The sequence below is a fragment of the Corythoichthys intestinalis genome, chromosome 6 (assembly GCF_030265065.1).
Source record: "Corythoichthys intestinalis isolate RoL2023-P3 chromosome 6, ASM3026506v1, whole genome shotgun sequence".
NCBI classification, from domain to species: Eukaryota; Metazoa; Chordata; class Actinopteri; order Syngnathiformes; family Syngnathidae; genus Corythoichthys; species Corythoichthys intestinalis.
In genome coordinates this window covers 19361716-19379757 of record NC_080400.1, presented here as the reverse complement: position 1 = coordinate 19379757, position 18042 = coordinate 19361716, and the positions used below count along the sequence as shown (strand labels likewise).

The 18042-nt window shown below is 38.8% G+C and overlaps 1 protein-coding gene across 3 annotated transcripts in view; it reads right to left on the bottom strand.

Annotated features, from left to right (window-relative positions):
- mcamb (melanoma cell adhesion molecule b) overlaps positions 1-18042 on the bottom strand; it is a 67161-nt gene that overhangs the window by 3415 nt on the left and 45704 nt on the right. Inside the window, exons 3-14 of one of the 3 annotated variants that reach the window (XM_057839833.1) lie at positions 17796-18027; positions 16039-16109; positions 15883-15970; positions 15629-15808; positions 15317-15447; positions 15094-15229; positions 14901-15013; positions 14665-14806; positions 14334-14461; positions 13132-13273; positions 9850-9948; positions 1944-2067 (exon numbers count right to left, since the gene is read on the bottom strand). In XM_057839833.1, the coding sequence (XP_057695816.1) occupies positions 1944-2067; positions 9850-9948; positions 13132-13273; positions 14334-14461; positions 14665-14806; positions 14901-15013; positions 15094-15229; positions 15317-15447; positions 15629-15808; positions 15883-15970; positions 16039-16109; positions 17796-18027 (1586 nt within the window). Of the gene's footprint in view, positions 1-1943; positions 2068-6663; positions 6706-9849; positions 9949-13131; positions 13274-14333; positions 14462-14664; positions 14807-14900; positions 15014-15093; positions 15230-15316; positions 15448-15628; positions 15809-15882; positions 15971-16038; positions 16110-17795; positions 18028-18042 lie in introns of all 3 variants that reach the window. The other 2 variants (XM_057839834.1, XM_057839835.1) reach the window with 2 other exon arrangements.

Below are 18042 nucleotides of genomic sequence, written 5' to 3'. Positions count from 1 at the left end.
ATATATGTATATATATGTGTATATTGTAAATAAATGACAGCTATGATTAAAAAAAACTTTTTATTATAGTTCTAAATCTTTTACATGAAATCCAACAAAAATAATGCATGCAAAATATACTTATTTTACTTTTAATGAACCTTTTTAGTTTTATTTTTCCATTTGTCCCATAAAGCAAAATTTCATTTTCAATGTATATATAATTTTTGAAGTGTCCCCAAACGCCTACAGTTCCCATGATGCTACACCAGGGGTTTCCAAACTTTTGCAAAGGGGGCCAGATTTGGTGTGGTAAAAATGTGGGGGGCCGACTTTGGCTGACAACCTTTACATAGAAAAATATATTTAAGCAAATTTTAGCAAGCCATTCTGTGTGTCACATTTGCCTCATTGTTTTTATTTACAATATTGGCCCTGATATAAGACTGTGTTTTTTGCATTGAAATAAGACTGAAAAAGTGGGGGTCGTCTTATATTCGCGGTCTAGACGTTATACCCATTCACGACGCTAGATGGCACCAGATATCATTGAAGCGATGTTCTGTCAGGACAGATCTCAGCTACTCTCAAGTTTAACCAGTTTGCATTATTTTTTTGCAATGTTTTTCCTTTCAGATTTGTTTCAAGACTACAGTTACTGTTAGACCTCGCTTTGATGGTTAATGCAGTTATTGCAATTTTGTTGTTTTATCACAATAGATTGGTTTATTTACATTTCAAAAACCAGAAGCCATTGATTTACGAATGTGATTGCCCACCGTTTACATATTTAAATGTTCAAATCTGAAGATTTGAATGAGGCAAAATAACATGTTTTTTCTCTCAAATATATTGTTATAATCATTTGTTTCAGATGTACTGTAATTATTTTCTGTATAAAAATTAATTTGGTGTTCAAAAAGTTTTTATTCAAACTTGAGTCTTGAAAAAGAGGGGGTCGTCTTATAATCAGGGCCGTCTTATATTCGGCCAATACGGTAATAATTTCAACAATCTCGCAACTAGCCTTGTGGCGTTCTTTCGACTCTCGGGCTCTTGCGAAATACTGCTGCTGTGAAATTAAATTAGCTTCAAGTTGCTTCAATTTCTCGCTGCCTGTAATCTTGTCGTACAGGTCAGTGTGTCTTGTTTGGTAATATCGCCTCACATTGAACTCTTTAAAAACAGCGACTGTCTCTTTGCAAATGAGGCAGACACGGTTGATGCATATTTTCGTGAAGAAATAGTCCAATTTCCACCTATCCGTGAAGCGTCGGCCGTCGCAGTCAACTTTTTTTGTTGATTGTCGCCATTTTAGAAAATTGGGAGTAAAGGGTCACATGGGGTAATGTTCATATGCTGGTGGCAGTACTGCTGACCAATTTATTAAGTCTTTGTGCGGGCCAGATGTTATTGATTTTATGATCAAGGCTGGGGGCCGGATGAAATTTGACCACGGGCCGCATTTGGCCCCCAGGCCGGACTTTGGACATGTCTGTGCTACACTGACAAAGTGCCATCACCTTTTCAGCAGGAAGTTTTAAGAACAAAGTAAAGGTAGGCTGTCTTTTTTTATATTATTATTCGTTTATGCTAACATGAATGTTTTTCTTATATTGTAATTTTCCACCCGCTTATGATAGGTTGTGAAGAATGTAAGCAGCAAACTTATGAATACTGTAATAACAATGTTTTAAATACATATAAAATTGTGTTTGTGAGGCTAATGACAACTGCTCAGCAGAGCAGTGGCTAATTAGCTTTCATAAATACCACCCTGCTAAGCACATTATTCATGAAATTTCAATGTAACAATTTTATTCGGTTGTTTAAATGCTCGAGAGTTCAGACAAATAATTAACCTGTTATGATTTTAAAAACACACATACCTCAAAAAATATCAGAGGGATAAAAAATAGGTTAAATAAAAATTGAAAAGCCACCAATGACTCTCATGCACTTACAGGTCTTGCTTGCCGGAACGGCCGCAGATCTTTCCTTTCTTGTAGAGGAAGTAAAGCACGCTTCCCAAGATAGCCAGCAGCAGGATGCAGATGATGATTACTGCGATGATTACGCCGCTGCTCTCTAGTGGACAGAATGCAAAAGAACAAGGTGAGTAGTAGCGAAAGGAGTGAGTAGTTTGCTGCGGTGCGTGGTGGGATGAGGCTGATGACTGCAGCATGCCGCAAAGTAGGGGGGAAATCTTTGTCATTATGACGCCACACGTACTTCTGGGAGGGAAAAAAACTCGTATTCAACCTGTTTTCAATCAGATGTTGTGAAGTTTGTGTTTGTTAAGATCAGTTTTTATTGGCCCGCAGTAAATTATGAAAATATCATTGACAAGGGCGTAGGTTTGGTCTCAATATTGGTTGGGACGTTATAACAGTAAAACATGCATGTACTTTTTTTGCTGGGGACAGGACATTAATGAGATCCAACAGATTGGGTGAACGGGGGTCAGGGCTAAATTTCCCGCGAATATGAACGTATTTAATTGATAGGCTAAATGATTAATGCAAAATAAATCTGTATTGACTAATACTAACTTGCCCACTGCAAATTTATAACGTCTTACAGAAGTCTTTTTTTTTTCAGCTAGCTGTTTTCTTATTTCAAGAAATCGAAGGGATTAAAATTGACTTGAAGCACTGTAGAAGCAACAAAATTAGTGGTGTGTTCCCCACCTCCACAACATTGATGTCTTTTTTACATTACTTACAGTGGCTGCTGCTGCTGCTGGCGGGGGGGGGGACTTGTAATATCCCTCGGGTTCGAAGGGGGTGGAGGAGGCGGCATGTTGTATTTTTGTCGGGCTGTGAATGTGTGTGTGGGGGGGCAGGGGGGTCGAGTCATCAGCCAATCAAACGTGCGTTTGAGGGAAAAAAATGGACTGGCACATTCAACAAGTGAATAGGGGTCAATATAAGTCTGACCATAATGAAAGTACTGTAAATTCACTTATTAATGGTAGGGTAAATTCTATCCTTACATCATATAGGAAGAAAATCTAAATGACCTATATTACTGAAGTCATTATATAATGGAAATGAGGTTGCTTAAAAGTTGGTTGGGACAATTTGAGCATCCTGAAAACTTGGTAGTGTTATGTCCCTACCGTCCCTATGCAAACCTACGCCCTTGATCATTGAATATGGACCGCAAAAGTCAGCCTGCCTTCTGTTGCACTTCACAGTGATAACACTAGGTAGAGCTAGCACTTAAACAGTGCCTCTTTTTATTTCCAATCAACGTAGTGTAGAATTTCAGTAATTTGTTTAACATAAATAAACTTACACAAAATAATCAAATGTGATAAACTGAGCTACCTTGGTTATGATTTTCGTGACTTTTTTGCAGTCACTCGACATTTTCCCAATGTTCTGCAAAGTTTGTCTCAGTCATGTAAATTTAAAATATATATAGCGGAAAACACAGACTAGGCTGAAAAAGCAGTTTCTGCTCTTGCACTCCTCTTTAAAATAAACTGCTGTATTTGAAGCCAAAAGAACGGTTGTGTTTGATAGAGCAGTATGTCTGTATGCTGCCATAGCAGATTCATGGCGCATTCAGCCCCACTATTTTTAATTTGTCCGTTTTATCCTGGAGACCCCCTTTTACAGATGTTGCGCAACTGTTTTTGTGCAACCAAGCCATAAAATGGTAAGTAATTATATTTATTATTCGAAATGTGTGTCATTTTTAAATTAGAATCATTAATTGATGTCTAATATTAAGTTTAAAAAAAAAAAAAAAAAAAAAAACTTTAAAAAATGATTCACTTGCATATTTTAAACTTTTAAACAAATTACGTCACAATGGGAAAAAAATAGTGTCTGTAAATAAGTCACGGATATCTTCCTCATAACTATAGCTTAATTGTTTTTTTGTTTTTTTTTTTTTTTGTTACCATCGCATTTTCCCCAATACTTTAATACAATTCAATTCAATTCATTTTTATGTGTATAGCCCTATATCACAACAAGGTTGTCTCAAAGGGCTTTGCAGAGGCAATAAGATACACGGTCAGAAACAGCAGCTGAAATAAATAAAGATGAAATAAATAAAGGTCAAGTCCTAGGCATCCCCCATCCTTAGACCCTCCACTTTAGATGATAATCGATCCAAACAAAGAAAAATTGAGGGGAAAAAAACATTTAAAAGGGTAAATATATGAAAAAGAAAATCTCGACCACTTTTTGATGTCTGCGATTTCTGCATCGCAACCCTTGTTATATTACCATGTTTCACCCATAAAATCCCCCAAAAATCCAGCCATGGCCATTCACAGCTGTGTCTTGACACTGGGTGATACATGCTACATGGAGTTTTTGGAACGAAAAGAGGTAAGTACGCATTAATATCTCGTCTCGTAATTATGCTCTCTCATGCTCTTACTTCCAGTTAGGGTTTTTCTGTTTAAAAAAAAAAATCTTTATAAATGCCCTCCTGTTCAAAATTTTTCTTCCCCCATAAAATGGAGACTTTAAGCTTATCAATGATGTATCACACATGCATGTAGGACAATTTTTAAATTTGGCCAAAATTGGGGGTCTCAGAGCGAACTTCAAGTCACCTGAGTGTTTTCCGCCATATATATATATTGCATTATTATTGTACAGTTGTGGTCAAAAGTTTACATACACTTGTGAAGAACATAATGTCATGGCTCTCGAGTTTCCAGTTATTTCTACAACTCTGATTTTTCTCTGATAGAATGATTGGAACAGATACTTCTTTGTCACAAAAAACATTCATGAAGTTTGGTTCTTTTATGACTTTATTATGGGTTAGCAGAAAAAGTGATCGAATCTGCTGGGTCAAAAATATACATACATGGATCTGAAAAAGCAAATCATTGACTTGAACAAGTCAGGAAAGTCACTTGGAGCCATTTCAAAGCAGCTGCAGGTCCCAAGAGCAACAGTGCAAACAATTGTTTGTAAGTATAAAGTGCATGGCACTGTTTTGTCACTGCCACGATCAGGAAGAAAACGCAAGCTATTACCTGCTGCTGAGAGAAAATTGGTCAGGAGGGTGAAGATTCAACCGAGAATCACCAAAAAGCAGATCTGCCAAGAATTAGAAGCTGCTGGAACACAGGTGTCAGTGTCCACAGTCAAGCGTGTTTTGCATCTCCATGGACTGAGAGGCTGCCGTGCAAGAAGGAAGCTTTTGCTCCAAAAGCGGCACCTTAAGGCTCGGCTGAAGTTTGCTGCTGATCACATGGATAAAGATAAGACCTCCTGGAGGAAAGTTCTGTGGTCAGACGAAACAAAAATCGAGCTGTTTGGCCACAATGCCCAGCAATATGTTTGGAGGAGAAAAGGTGAGGCCCTTAACCCCAAGTACACCATGCCTACCGTCAAGCACGGTGTTGGTAGTATTATGCTGTGGGGCTGTTTTGCTGCCAATGGAACTGGTGCTTTACAGAGAGTAAATGGGATAATGAAGAAGGAGGATTACCTTCAAATTCTTCAAGATAACCTAACGTCATCAGCCCGAAGATTGGGTCTTGGTCGCAGTTGGGTGTTCCAACAGGACAATGACCCCAAATACACATCAAAAGTGGTAATGGAATGGCTAAATCAGGCTAGAATTAAGGTTTTCGAATGGCCTTCCCAAAGTCCTGATTTAAACTTGTGGACAATGCTGAAGAAACAAGTCCATGTCAGAAAGCCATCAAATTTAACTGAACTGCACCAATTCTGTCAAGAGGAGTGGCCAAAGATTCAACCAGAAGCTTGCGGATGGCTACCAAAAGCGCCTAATTGAAGTGAAAATGGCCAAGGGACATGTTACCAAATATTAGCGCTGCTGTATGTATATTTTTGACCCAGCAGATTTGATCACTTTTGTCTGTTCACCCATAATAAAGTCATAAAAGAACCAAACTTCATGAATGTTTTTTTGTGACAAAGAAGTATCTGTTCCAATCACTCTATCAGAGAAAAATCTGAGTTGTAGAAATAACTGGAAACTCAAGAGAGCCATGACATTGTTCTTTCACAAGTGTATGTAAACTTTTGACCACAACTGTACCTCTGGATTGTTGCTTGTAGCCCTGAAGTCTTTTACTGCCATTGACAATTATAGACATTAAATCCATTTCCACTGGAAATAATGACATTGAATGATCATGTTTCACTGCCATTGATTGGGACAGACTTCCAATCATTTTTACTGAACGATCACTGCCGCCCCCCTAGTAAAATTGGATAGGACATCTACTGCTGTCAATGGCAGCCAATGAGTTAATCTTTTATTTTTTTATTTTTTTATTTATTTATTTATTTTTAATTAACACATTTTAACAACCGGATCTTATTTTTACTCTATTCCAATCCTGTTACACAAATGAAAGTGAAAGGATTTCAATTTGGTCCTTGCAACTTTAGATTTTTCTGAAGGCGGCCCTCAGAGACAAAAGACACCCCTAGTTTAGATCATCTGTCACTTTCTCCCACTCAGAAGTATCTTGGCGCCAAACATGAAAAAGTCTTTAGAGTGCATCTTTTATAAAACCTGGGAACCTAGAGAGACGATGGAGCAACCATTCCATAGTAGAGGAGAGAAAGGTGTGCTGATGCATGCTGGGAATGGTGGCGTTCATTTGTCAGGAGAGCAAGAGACAGAGCGAGAAGTTGACCCTTGCGCACAAGGGCAACATACTGTACAAACCTTTCCTGATTTTCTTTGGTGGGATAGCAGTTGCTGCTTGGACTGGGAAAAACCACATGAGTACAATTATAAGTGGGGGGCAGGAGAGAATCGAAAAACTTTTTTCAGGTCGCGAACACACATCCGAACACACTGAATGCATTACGCTAAGAAGTGAATTGACGGCTGCGCATCCAGGGTGAATGTGTGATCTCGGTCAGTAGAACAGCGGCCCCCTGTTATCTCATTTAAGTGGCACTTGGCAAGAAACCGTAACACGGAACCCTTTTGCTTTGAGGGGCCAGGAAATGTTAGGAATGCTTTGGCCTGCTGAACACGAGGTAGCACCAATGGTCCTCTAATGTTAGTCAGGAGATTGAGTGGGTACATTTAATGCATCAGCTGCTTCCTTACAACCACACTACAGGCAGGAGTTTGTGTACAAGTTACATGGTAACTACTAACCAGCCTTCATCATACTATCAATGATAGCCACGGCCACCCCTATAAATTTGTTGGCCACCCCAGTGGCCACCCCGCTTGCCAGTATATCGTTAGATTGTTGTAGCATCAGTTATGCATTTCATCCCAAATGCACAGCCAGGACTATTGTTGGATTTAACTCGGGTGTCAGAAGGGGGGCGGGGTCGCCACTGAGGGGTAACGCTACGGTGACACAAATTGAAACACACCGGGGTTTGATTGCAGTACGAATCAACAGCGCTCGTCACCAGCATGACCACACTGGTAAGCCACTTTAAGTTCATGTATTAGATTCATGCCATTTGTTTTAGATGCCTGTTTGATTGATCACTCCTTTTCAATATCTACTTTGCTTAGTGTGCGTGACGCTCCATTGATAGTTCACTGTTGTCAGAGCCACGTGAGAAATCGCCCACAGAGCGTTGACAGCATGGGCAAAGTAAGAAAGTTAGAGTTACAGACTTAAAAATGAGGCGATGTCCATGCCGTAATCAGGGTACTCTATTTCCAATTGTCACGTTGTGTGTGTCTGATTATGCTGGAGAAATGCATTAATGCTTGGTCAACAACGGCGTTCAACTTCCCGCTTTGGTTGTGGGCGTTCTCTTCCATTCACGCAATTTCACTTTAGTATTTGTAGTTCCGCTGACAGCCACCAGTGTGTGCTATTGGACGGTGTTTGCTTGTGTTTCCCATTATGAATGGTAGATGTATTTTCTTTTGTGACAAGCGAACTACATGTACGTAAATCATATACGTAAATATGTTTGAAGATGTTATATGATATATTTAACATGATTATCATCATGTACTTATACTATACATTCATGTTAACATATCATATATTTAATCATATATAAATAACCGGTAATAGTTACTGGTGACAATAGTAATACGTAATCCTAAAATCAATGTGTTGTAGTAGTAAAATCATACTATGTTATAAATACATTGTAGTTTATATCAGTTATAATAGTAAGAATAAGTGAAGTTATGCTTATTGGTTCCATTTTATTTAATTTTGTACCTTATATATAGATACATTTTGTTTATTGTACTCATGTTTTACTTTAGGTTATTACCTGCTGTGTGCTGCTGTGCCCAATAAAGTACGAAAAGTGTGCATAGCGAGTATGGACTATGCACATTAAATCATTATTAACATCAAATATTACACAATACACCAAAGTATATCAGTAACCGTGTCATTAAGTCTTTCTGACAGTTTTTCCCTGACCTTTTTACTGCAATAATATAATGAAAACCCGAAATTATGGCTTTTAGTTTCTGTGTGCCACCCCAAGATTTTAAGTTGCCCCATCTGGCCACCCCTATGAAAAATTTCTGGAGGCGCCACTGGCTATCATGTGTTTGTACAGTACTTAGTAGAATCCTGGTCTTAGCTTTCAGGAGACTTGTCCTTTCTCTCAGCCAGCCTTTCTTTTGTTCTCTGTTAAATATTTTGCCATGTTTTCGCACTATGAATGATAATAGTTTGGGGCTTGTTTATTTAAAACTGGACCTAAATAAATGTTTGTTTTTTCAAGAAACAGATTTCGAAGACTAAATGTAAATATGTTGAACTTAAAAATCAAAAACAACTTTGCATACAACACTTTGATGATTTCACGTCTGCGACTTTTTCAGAATGCTGCTGCTGACATCCGCACCATCACTCATCTAGGCCTTTTTAAATCTAGGTTAAAGACCCAATTTTTAGACTAGCTTTTTCTCATGCCTATGGTAACCTGTCTTTCAGGGTTCTAATATGTTCGGATTCCATCTGTTTTTGTTTTATTTGTTGTAATTACTTTTAGTATACGTATTACTTCGTTGCAGGCAGCGTGTGATTGATTCCCACTCAGTGGAGCGTGATTGTGAGTGTGACTGGTTGTCTGTCTTTGTGTGTGCGCCCTACAACTGACTAGCGACCAGTTTATAGTGTAGTCCCCCTTTTGCCCAAAGTCAGCTGGCATAGGCTCCAGCACCCCGCAACCTTGACAAGGATAAGCGGTGTTGAAAATGGATGGATGGACTTTTAGCACGATGCATAGTTCCCCCCATCAATTTTATTGTGTAGTACTTTCCTGCCATTTATTTATGATACACTATATTTTGCTTTGTTGTAAAGCACTTTGAGGATCTGTAGGGTTTTTGTTTAGGGCTATATCAATAAATTTGATTTAATGATCAATTACCTTTTTCTTACCATTACAATGTATTGTAGATTGACAAAATTACATTTACTTGTTGAAAGACCCTTGGATTTTGAGAACACACATCAAAAATGTAAAAAAATAAAAGCAATAGCAAAAATCACAAAAAGAATTGTTCTTTCATATACCGTAGAACGATCGTTTGTCACAAAATAACAGGAAGCTAACATACTTTTCCTTGAACGTAATTCTGATGAATGACAGTCATAGTTATCATGTTTGTTAAGAACATTTCTATACTTATTTAAATTCTACATTTTTGCATTTAGGTTAATTGTCTGCCATTTGATGTTGTTGGGTTTTCTTTTTCATTTTCAAAAAAAAAGCCTTGTGTTTAATTTATTGCATCTACAAAGTACTGCATCTGCCCTTGTATTAAGGACACTGTCTACCAATCTTTAAAAAGTACAAATATTTAGTGTGCAAATTACACATTGCTGCCTCTTTTGAGTTTTAGAGTGTTGTTGTCGGCAATGAAGCAGACAATGCAGAGCAACTGTGGCCTTACCTGTGGAAGTGGAAAGAACGCTTGTGCGAGTGGTGGTGCTTGTGCTAGTAGTGGCACTTGTGCTAGTAGTGGTGGTGGCTGCTGCTGTGGTGTGTACAACTGAAATAAGGTAAGGGGCACACAGGGGAGGTCACAACATGTTAACACACAGAAGGAGTAGGAAGGCACAACAATAATGACACACAACCAACATGTTAGCACATCTTAAATACAAAAAACACGTGACACGGACCACAACAACACAGGGGAAGTTTTAGCAACTCCAGGACAATCTGAAATGTATTGTGCGTATAAAGGGAGAACACATTGAAGAAATAAGGCTGAGTTCCCTGAAAAGCATGGCTTCATTTTGCATTAATCGACAAATAAGGTGTACAAGACTTACTGGGATGTACTGTGGTGCTACAACATGCACAGAACTGTGCTGTGAACACGGAGTGGTGCACTTCTTTAATTCCTTCATGTTCAACATTATGTGAAGTGTTATAAAAGTGGAGCCAGAGTTAAGGCAGGATAAAAAGTAAGCTTTTTGCAACCACTAATGAGCATCTTTCTTTTGACATGTTATTATACTGATTTATATCTATCACTACATGTATCATATCGTAATTGGAGCAAATCAGTCTATCCTAATGATTTTTTTAACGGAAAAAGCTCTTTGTATACACATTGCGGCCGCTAATTTCCTTACTAACTAGCCTCCTAATTCGCAATATTTACATAAAATAACTGCTAACTGATCTTTTTTTTTTTTTTGCTTTTAACCAAGAATCGAGACTGTTTTTGCTATATCTATAAAGAATTCAGGGATTTAAGCATTTATTCACAAGAATTTTCAACGGAAAAAGCTCTTTGTTTACATATTGCTGGCACTAATTTCCTTACTGATTAGCCTTATATTTTGCAATATTTATGTAGAAGAAATGCTACCTGCACGTTTTGTTAGACTGTTTCACGTCTATATCTGTAAAGAATTAAGGGATTTAAGCATTTATTTTCAAAAATTGTAAATGGAAAAAACCTCTTTTTTTACACATGGCGGGCGCTAATTTCCTTACTGACTAGTCTCATAGTTCGCAATATTTACGTAAAATAAGTGCTACCAGTAGGTGTATATATATATACAGTGCTGCTCAAAAGTTTGTGAACCCCCTCAACATTTTGGAATTTTCTATTATTTCAACCTGATTTCCTAATCAATCAATTCAGTAGTTTTTTTTTTTGTTTTTTTAACAGTTGTGTTGTCGAGACTAAATTAAAAAGAGTTTTCATCAACTGATGTAGGTGCAAAATTGAACTGTTTGGTCACAACCAAAACCGCCATGTCTGGCGAAAAGTCAACACTGCATACCACCAAAAGAACCTTCTCCCAACAGTGAAGCATGGAGGTGGGAATGTCAAGATCTGGGCTTGCTTTTCATCCTCAGGACCTGGACAACTCCACATAGTCCAGGGAATCATGAATTCTGAGGAATATTGTCAAATCCTAGAACATAACCTGACGTCATCTGTTTTGAAGTTAAAGCTTGGCAGAAGGTGGATCATGCAACATGATAATGATCCAAAGCATTCCAGCAATACAACCAAGGAATGGCTGAAAAAGAAGAAGATTCGTGTTCTGGACTGGCCCAGTCAAAGTCCTGACCTAAATCCCATTGAAATGCTGTGGCGGGACCTGAAGCGAGCAGTTCATGCCAGACGCCCATCAAACCTCTCTCAACTGACTGCGTTCTGCAAGGAAGAATGGGCAAAAATCCCCCAAAGTAGATGTGAGAGGCTGATTAGTCACTACAGAAACCGTTTGGTTGAGGTAATCTCTGCAAAAAGAGGCGCAATATCCTATTAACTGAAGGGGTTCACATACTTTTGCACACATGATATCTGAGTTTTTCTTAAATCAACCACTTTTGTTAAATAAAGAATGACAATATAACTATTTCTTTTGTTTCAGTCCATTATTTGGAATGTCAGTATTGTGGATTTGGGTATAACTTAACATTTAATAAGGTTATTTTAGTTTTTTTTTACAAAAAATCTGACCATCGCTGTGGGGTTCACAAACTTTCGAGCAGCACTGTATATATATATATATATATATATATTTTTTTTTTTTTTTTGCTCTTAACCAAGAATCGAGACTGTTTTATGTCCATATCTATAAAGAATTCAGGGATTTAAGCATTCATTCACAAGAATTTTCAACGGAAAAAGCTCTTTGTTTCTGTGTTTCCACTCGGTGAGCTTTGACGGCCACGCCAACAATGCTGGCTACTACGTCAGCCATGAGCTCCCCGAGGGCACCTAGTCCCACACCAACCCTTACGGTGACGGCAACAAGCAGATCTACTTTGACCCTGTGCACCTTTGGAAGAACGTCTACAGCAGCTTCCACAACAATGGCTGTTTGGTGCTGCCCAGGTGTCCTGGGGCTGAAGTACGTGGCCAGCATTGACTTTCTAAATAAGATTAATCCAAACACCTATCTTTCTAAAACAAACATGTTTTTTAGGAGCTTGAAATGATGAGGACAGCCAGATTCTCAAGCTAAAAGGTGCTGGCCAGATTCTGTATGTTCTCCTCAAGTATTAAGTTTCTGATGTGAAAATTGAGTGACTTATTAGCTGTTGAAAACTTAAATTAAAAAAAAAATTAAGTTGCTATTTTGGGCGAAAACTTATATGATATGTTAAATATTGCTATTGATCCTGAAAATATACTAGTAGGTGATTATCTCTGCATTTGGTGATTTTTGTGCATCTTGTGTAAAATCAGTGACTTTTATAGCCATTTTAAGTTTTGTGATACTTATATAAAAAATAATTAATCAGGATTTTATAAGGGCTAAGGTAGGTGCCTGTTTTGGTTTTAGGTCCGTAGCAGTTTTGGTTTTGAAAATATTTGAATTTGCTCCCCGTGTCATGTCAATATAATATGAAGTCTATGGTATCATTTAATTTATTCCTACGATAAGTGATTAATGTTGCATTGTTTTAATTGAATCATATTGGCGTGAGTAAGACTGTATTGTATTGTCCTGTTATCAGAGGAAATCATTTTGCATTGTATAGTATCTTAATTAGAGTGAATCGTATCATATCACTTCATAGTCTGAGATAATTGCATTTCATCGCAATTGGATTGAATTGTACTGTGGTGTATTGCATCATAATCAGAGGAAATCTTGTTGGAGTGATTATGACCATGAATATAGGACAATAGCCGCAGTTTATGAAGAGACACTTGGTCCTAATGGGAAAACACAAAACCTGAGCAGGAACTCACTGGCTTTGATGTTGAAAGTCAATGCATCGGCACCATACTTATTGGTAGCATTGCAGAAGGTGGTGAGGTCAGAGGTGACTGCCATGCTCAACACACTGTAGACGCTGTCCTCCTCCTCAGTATGGGATGTAGGCTCCAGGACCTAGAGTATTAAAGCAGTCAATCAGTCAGTAAATAAATCTGCTGTACTGTATCTATCCATCTAAAGTATGTACTAGTACATTTGGGGTGGGAACCTCTGGGTAACTCACGATAGGATACGATTAACGATACAGGTCTCACGGTAGCGATGAGCTCACGATACGGCAACATAACAATTATCGATAAATGGGTCAGGAAATTTTTCGAGGATATTCTACAATACAACTAATAATAAAAAGAAAAACAAGCTATTTTCATCCTTTTGGCTGTGAATTGAAATTAGTTTATCACTAGTAGACGTCCAATCCATTTCGAAGTGGGGGGGTGGATTCGTTCATTCGCTGCCACCCCCGTTAATTTTGGGGCATGTCAGGTCATTTTCTGTTTCTATCACCTCATGTTGATTTTGGGGCATTTCTGGATCACTTATTTTTATAATTTTGGGATACTGAACATAAAATGGCCTGGGAATGTCCCAAAATTAATATGGAGTGACTTAAAATCAAAAAGTAGTGACCTGTAAATGCAGTCTCTAAATTCCCTTAACACCAGGAAAACTTTCTGTGAATGCGCTAATTTTAGAGCCATTGACAATGCAGGATGTCCAATACATTTTGAAATTAATTCCATGTTGAAATCAATTGGACGTCTCGCGCCGTCAGTGAGTTAACATAGACACTAGACTAGTGGAAAAGTTTGCGTGCACTTGTTGGTTGTTGTTTTTTTTTCCCCAAAACAGTGTCACCATTTTAAAACGATATTTCAATTCTTTGCGGAAACATATTGATAACCAATTGGGATAAAAAGTGTCGCGATATAGAACCATTTCGATATATTGTCACATCCCTAAATACATTATTCATTAAGAGTAGCGGTAGTACTTTTTTAGAAATCTTTTAGTGGTGTGGTGAAGAGCTATATGGCATTTTAAATTCTAGTAATTAACCATCACGGCTGGAGTTCAATTTTGCTTAAGGATGGGGTACAATTTGCACAGGTGTGCTTTATATGGTTGAAGTAGGGTGACAAAATAATATCCTAATTGGTTGGGTTAGTAGTACCTTTCCATCAGAGGTGGTCCAAATAACATCAGGAGCTGGGAAACCTCGCACTTGACAAGTCAGATCTACTTTGTTGGCCAAACTCTCTTCAAAGTCTGTTTGTTCTGGTTTCATAATCTCTGGTGCACCTGAATGGAAACAATACAATTGAAATGTTTATAAATTAATTCAGTACCTTAGTAATATTATCTCGGATCATAATACTATACAGAATTGGGTTTACTCAAACATTGTATGCCATGTAAACCTTTCAATGTTTATGTTTATATGATGCATATACAGTACATTACACCAATTAAAACCTCTTTGTTTGAGGTAATGGCAGACTGACCTTTTACATTGACTCGAAGAGGTTGCATCTTTTCCATGCCATCGATTTCAGGAACTGTCACCACACATGTGTACGTCCCTGCTAGGTCAAAGGTGGCATCCTTCAATCGTAAAGTGTGTCCCACCGACACCTCTTGCCCATCCTTAAAACATACACAAAAAATATGAACGCATATCATCAACAGGATGGGTTGTATTGTATACTGTGTGTTATTCCTTCACTAATTAAATAGTGACCTTGAACCAGGCTGTGTGCGTCTGTAGAGAAGATAGAGCATTACAGGTGGCTGTCATTTCCTCGCCTTGATCCAACTCCATTTTGGTGGGCAACACCACGGCAGAGTCGAGGTCTGCTCAACCAACGTGGGCAGATACACATACGCTCACATGTAATCAAGAAATTTGTACATACGATATGCAAGATACATACAGTTGACAAACACTGTGGTATTCCCTAAGAGCTCCTCGTAAGTTTCCATGTCCATTGATGTACACTCATAAATGCCACTGTGGCGACGTGTCACGTTTTCCAGCACAAGCATGTTGTTCTCCAGCCCATATTCGTTCTAAGGACATGAAGCCAAAAACACAGAAATGAGAATGCTTACTGTACCTGCTGGAAAGCTTAATACATTAGAAGGAGTGTTGCCTACGTCGTTGTGCTTGATGGTATACACTGACGATGGCGTATTACCATTGCCATGGCAATGAAATGTAATTGAATCCCCTTCCTTAATTTTGCCCTTCGGTGACTCCACCCACACGTGAACAGCAGTGGACGGATCTGTAAATACGAGAAAAAGAAGGGTTCATATAAGATCTAAAAAAAAGTATCAGATTTAGACTAAATGTACTGTCTTTTTTCTTTGTTTAATTCAAATGGCACTGACACAGATTGCGTCATTCATCTCCTACATGGAATTTGCATCTTGTTTTTGTCTTTTGCGGTTGTGTGTGAGGCTCACAGTACACGGTGATGTTAATGAGATTGGTCTCAATCATTTTGGTTCCTCCTGGCACCAGGTAGGTAACCTCGCAGTAGAACTGAGCGTCCTTGTCCTCCTTCATCACCTTCAGGCTCAGCTCACTGCTCACTGAGAACAGACCGCTGGACTCTGTGGTTGTGCTGTGCACTACCTTGATCGCTGTAACACATGTAAAATGTTGAACTGAGCTCAGACACGTTACAAACCGTGTGGTTTTTCGTCACTTGTCTCACCATCGGGAACTGCTTGTAAAGGTGTGTTGTTTCGGTACCAAGTAATGTTTGGCTTCGGGAAGCCATTTTTGACCTCGCAGAAGCCAATCTGGAAAGTAGGACAAAGGAAATCAATAATGATGATTGAGTGCATAAATAAATGGTGGTTTTCCATACCCTTGATAGCGTGTCTTCATTGGCGTAAATACCAGTTTGAACGCCCTCTATGCTGAGGTAGTCTGGTCGTTCTGTGTAGCATTGGAAAAACGGAATCAAGAACTATACCACACTGAAAATTATGGCAGTTGGTCAATATCTGATCAAATTTCGCCCTTATTTTTATGACTTTGTTGCCACCTTCTTTCCTAACAATTACAGTGGGGCATATAAGTATTTAGTGACCCACCAATTGTGCAAGTTTTCCTACTTGAAAAAATTAGAGAAGCCTGTAATTGTCAACATGTGTAAACCTCAACCAAGGGAGACAGAATGTGGGGGAAAAAACAGAAAATCGCATTGTTTGATTTTTAAAGAATTTATTTCCAAATTAGAGTGGAAAATAAGTATTTGGTCACCTACAAACAAGCAAGATTTCTGGCTGTCAAAGAGGTCTAACTTCTAACGAGGTCTAACGAGGCTCCACTCATTACCTGTATTAGTGGCACCTGTTTTAACTCATTATCGGTATAAAAGACACCTGTCCACAACTTCAGTCAGTCACACTCCAAACTCCACTATGGCCAAGACCAAAGAGCTGTCGAAGGACTAGAGAGACAAAATTGTAGACCTGCACCAGGCTGGGAAGACTGAATCTGCAATAGGTAAAACGCTTGGTGTAAAGAAATCAACTGTGGGAGCAATTATTAGAAACTGGAAGACATACAAGACCACTGATAAGCTCCCTCGATCTGGGGCTCCATGCAAGATCTCACCCCGTGGCATCAAAATGATAGCAAGAACGGTGAGCAAAAATCCCATAACCATACAGGGGACCCAGTGAATGACCTACAGAGAGCTGGGACCACAGTAAAAAAAAGGCTACTATCAGTAACACAATGCACCACCAGGGACTCAAATCCTGCACTGCCAGACGTGTCCCCCTGCTGAAGAAAGTACACGTCCAGGCCCGTCTGCGGTTCTCTAGAGAGCATTTGGATTATCCAGAAGAGGACTGGGAGAATGTGTTATGCTCAGATTAAACTAAAATAGAACTTTTTGGTGGAAACACAGGTTCTCGTGTTTGGAGGAGAAAGAATACTGAATTGCATCCGAAGAATACCATACCCACTGTGAAGCATGGGGGTGGAAACATCATGCTTTGGGGCTGTTTTTCTGCAAAGGGACCAGGACGACTGATCTGTGTAATGGAGAGAATGAATAGGGGCCATGTATCGAGAGATTTTAAGTGAATATCTCCTTCCATCAGCAAGGGCATTGAAGATGAGACGTGGCTGGGTCTTTCAGCATGACAATGATCCCAAACACACAGCCAGGGCAACAAAGGAGTGGCAAAATCTGTGGAGGGAGTTGAAAGTTCGCGTTGCCCTACGACAGCCCCAAAACATCACTGCTCTAGAGGAGATCCGCATGGAGGAATGGGCCAAAATACCAGCAACATTGTGTAAAAAGCTTGTGAAGTTACAAAAAAAGTTTGGCCTCCATTATTCCTAACAAAGGGTACATAACAAAGTATTGAGATGAACCTTTGGTATTTTCCACAATGATTTTCAAATAAATTCTTTAAAAATCAAACTATGTGATTTTCTGTTTTTTTTTTTTCCACATTCTGTCTCTCATGGTTGAGGTTTACCCATGTTGACAATTACAGGCCTCTCTAATATTTTCAAGTGGGAGAAGTGACTAAATACTTATTTGCCCCACTGTATGTTTAGAAATTATTGCACACTGGCACAAAGCACCATCTCACGTCTTACCAAATACCAGTAGCTTGGTACGTCCCTCCGAGAAGCCGTCAGTCAAACTCATGACAAGACAGATGAACTCTAGCTGGTCTTTCAGCTGAACATCGTTGACAGTCAACAAAACTTCCCCAGTGGCTGCCGTCACATTGACGCTGATGCGATCTGTGAACTGAGTGCCTCGTTCCACTGATTGTACAGTGGCATCTTGATAATAAATACTCTGCTTCTCCCCTGTTTTCAACACCTGGAGATTGGAATT